The sequence below is a fragment of the Brassica oleracea genome, chromosome C6 (assembly GCF_000695525.1).
Source record: "Brassica oleracea var. oleracea cultivar TO1000 chromosome C6, BOL, whole genome shotgun sequence".
NCBI lineage: Eukaryota > Viridiplantae > Streptophyta > Magnoliopsida > Brassicales > Brassicaceae > Brassica > Brassica oleracea.
In genome coordinates, this window is record NC_027753.1 from 7,060,298 (window position 1) to 7,063,537 (window position 3,240).

The following is a 3,240-nucleotide window of genomic DNA, read 5'->3' on the forward strand; positions in this document are numbered from 1 at the left end:
GTGCGTGCATAGTGACGGTGGAATCCACATAATTTACGTTCATATCGTTTTGTCGATCTTCGGTGCGCGTATTATTGACATTTGCTTTTTACCTTCTTTTCACGTTTATAACATAAAGAAATAAATGTTAAAATCATATTCTAAAAATAATAAATAACATTTATTTAGAAAATTGTAGTTGTTTATTTAGATAATATTGTTACCTAACCTACAAATATAGTAGTATATAAATGAATCAATAATGTATACTTTTTGTCACAGTAATTTGACTATTTTATTCCACATTGTCTAAATAAACAATTATAAACAAATAAATATCAGTAAATTCAATAAATAAGTACAATTGCATAGTTACATTCATCAAACATAAAGTATATCCCGCGCGTAGCGCGGACCGACCCTAGTATATATATATAAAGACTTAGCAAATACGCATCAGAAGCTAGAAAAGTCGAACCTGATGAGCAAGTGAGCAACCTCAAGATTTTTCAATGGTCTCTTCATATGAATGGAACAGTGAAAGAAATGGATTGTATCATAAAATAAAACAACGAAACTAAAGTTGTACAGTATAAACAGTTTTAAAAATATATATATTTATATAGTTTAAACAGAGACTCAATATAAAACAATTTGACCAAAAACATTTAAGGTATAAATAAAAATAGATAACCTAACGTAAAATAAATAGTTTAAAAATCTAACCCGTAAAAATTAAAAATATACTACAACCTTAAACTATTTTAACAATTATATTAAAAAGTTAATTTGACTCAACGAAACGAAGGTTGAAACAAATAAAAATTTTACCTTCAAAAATTTCAACTGGTCATGAAAAATAAATAAGAGCAATTACCCAATAATGATTCTCATATGATATAAAAATTCATTAAAAGAAAAAAATATTAACAAAACACTTAATTAAAACAAATAAAACCAGATAAACACAACTGAGAAATCGTTGAGTGTGTAGAAATTAAGCAATATCTAATACTAGAACTTACAATAAACAATTAGACTTTCAAATCAAACATTGTGCTACATAATTAACCAACATCCAGCGTGTAGCGTGGAAAAACCACTAGAAACATAAATATTTTGTGATTATTTATTAATTTCATTATAGTCAGTTTTCTAAATATATACTATATATAAAGAAATAAATGTTAAAATCATATTCTAAAAATAATAAATAACATTTATTTAGAAAATTGTAGTTGTTTATTTAGATAATATTGGTTACCTACAGCAATTTTTGTCACAGTAATTTGACTATTTTATTCCACATTGTCTAACTAAGCAATTATAAATAAATAAATATTAAAAAGCATATACAGCCACGGCGATGATATTGGCGACTAGGGTTTGATGATTTTACGAAGATGGAATCCGGGAATTCGAGCAGGGGATTGGGTGGACTCGATCTATGGTGATCACAACAAGGATTATGGGAATCAAGGCTTTTATTTGGTCCGATTTGGGAGAGACCCGGGAATCGGAAAGAGGATCTGTCGGAGTTTAAGGAAATTGAAGATCTGGGTCCAAGGGCGGTGGAGTCTGGACGCAATAGAGATTGATCTCAGGATCTTTACAGGTTGTAATTTAGATCGTGATTCTTTTCTTTCCTCTTCATACCTTCTGGAGATGGGGCTGTTTTACCTTACCGAGGTTTGGGTGTTTTGGTATCTGCGGGGATTGAGAGTAGTTGCGGTTGATGTGAAGTATAACAGAGTTCAAGTAGAGGAGCTGTGTCTGGAGACGATGGTGGATTTCAAAGGAGGAGAGTACTATGATAATGAGGAAGCGGCAGTCTTTCTGCGCTATGAAAAGTTATTCGGGCACTGCAAGCTATGTGCTAGTCTTTGTCACAAGGAGGAGCTATGTCCTTTAGATGACAATAATTTAAAGTCGAGCCCAGAGAGAAGAAGGGAGCTTAGAGAAGGCAATGGAGCGTGGACAGATGGTACGAAACATGAGGATCGAGCTCGTAGTTATAAGGGTGTGGTCATCAACGGGCAACCGGGTCAACAGAACAAAGAAAGAGACAACCGGGAAAACTATGGGAAAGGAAAGGGAAAGGCGGTTGATGTGGTGGACTCTAAGTGGGTCAAGGTAGCTGAGAAGGGATCTAGGAAGCCTTCTACCTACTATGGAAGTTATAGAGGAGATGGTGAGGGCTCTCGATACAGAAACACGCGGAGGGATGAGGGGAGAAGTGGAGGCACACGTGGGGGAGTTGGTGATTAAGAGATACGTGCTAGACCTTCTTCGCATCAACCAAGAGATTCTCATGGTCAGAGGACTCCAGTTTCCGCAGTTAGGGAAGAAGGGGAGATCAAGGGTACTGGTGATGATGCAGCGACTGACGAGTTTCAACTTGAACTAGCTAAGACGCAGGCGGAAGGATCAGAGGCGATAATTGACACTACTGAGAAGGAGATGGGTTTAATCAAGCTCAAGGGAGTGATGGGGCAACAGGAGGACATAGCAGCTGACATTGATATGGAAATAGAGGCTATTCATGCTTCCATATTGGAGAATGGTGAGGATGTGGAGGTAGAGGATGAGTTTCAGACTCTCTCGGAGGAGGAAGCTGAGCAACTGGCTGAGGTTGATGGGCAAGAGGAACTGGTGAGTGGTGATGGCAACAACGCAACGGTAGCAGATGACATGGCGACGAGACAGAGTAATCGCAGGAGGCTGCTCAAACCCAGCACAGCGGGTAGCAACAAGATGAGGATGGCAAGCTCGCTTCTCTCTCCACGCAAACGTGCTGTAGCTAAGGTGGGAATTCGTCAGGGTGATGGTGGTAAACCGTTAGAAAGAAAGGGGCCTTCAAACCCGAAGTCAACGAACCTCAACTTTTAAGATTATGGATCAAGACCTATTTATATTAGTTTCGATAATGACGGTGGGGAAAGAGGAAATTGTGATGATTATTGTGGCTTTTATTAAGATATGGAATAAAATTGGAATTTTAAGTTTGTGGTGGTGTTTTCTTGCTGTATGCGTATGTGTATTGTTACGTATGTTATGTGGTGTGAGTGTGGACTCTTTGGATTGGAGATATGGTTGTGGGAGTCGGCTTATAACGGGTCTATTATATATGGTATTGGCCTTGGTTTGGTATGGAACTATGGAGGCTTTGGGATCATTGGCGACTATGATTTTAGGTATCATGGTGCAAATTTGTTTGAGATCGAGGAGATGGGGTTCATCCTTAAGTCAAGTTAGAGGGTT

The 3,240-nt window shown here is 37.5% G+C and overlaps 1 protein-coding gene across 1 annotated transcript; it reads left to right on the forward strand.

The window, feature by feature from the left end:
• The first annotated feature begins 1,644 nt into the window (after positions 1–1,644).
• Positions 1,645–2,868, forward strand: LOC106297352. Its single transcript, XM_013733612.1, has 2 exons — positions 1,645–2,235; positions 2,299–2,868. Exons 1-2 carry the CDS (start codon positions 1,645–1,647, stop codon positions 2,866–2,868), a joined length of 1,161 nt encoding a protein of 386 aa, XP_013589066.1.
• The last annotated feature ends 372 nt before the right edge of the window (positions 2,869–3,240 follow it).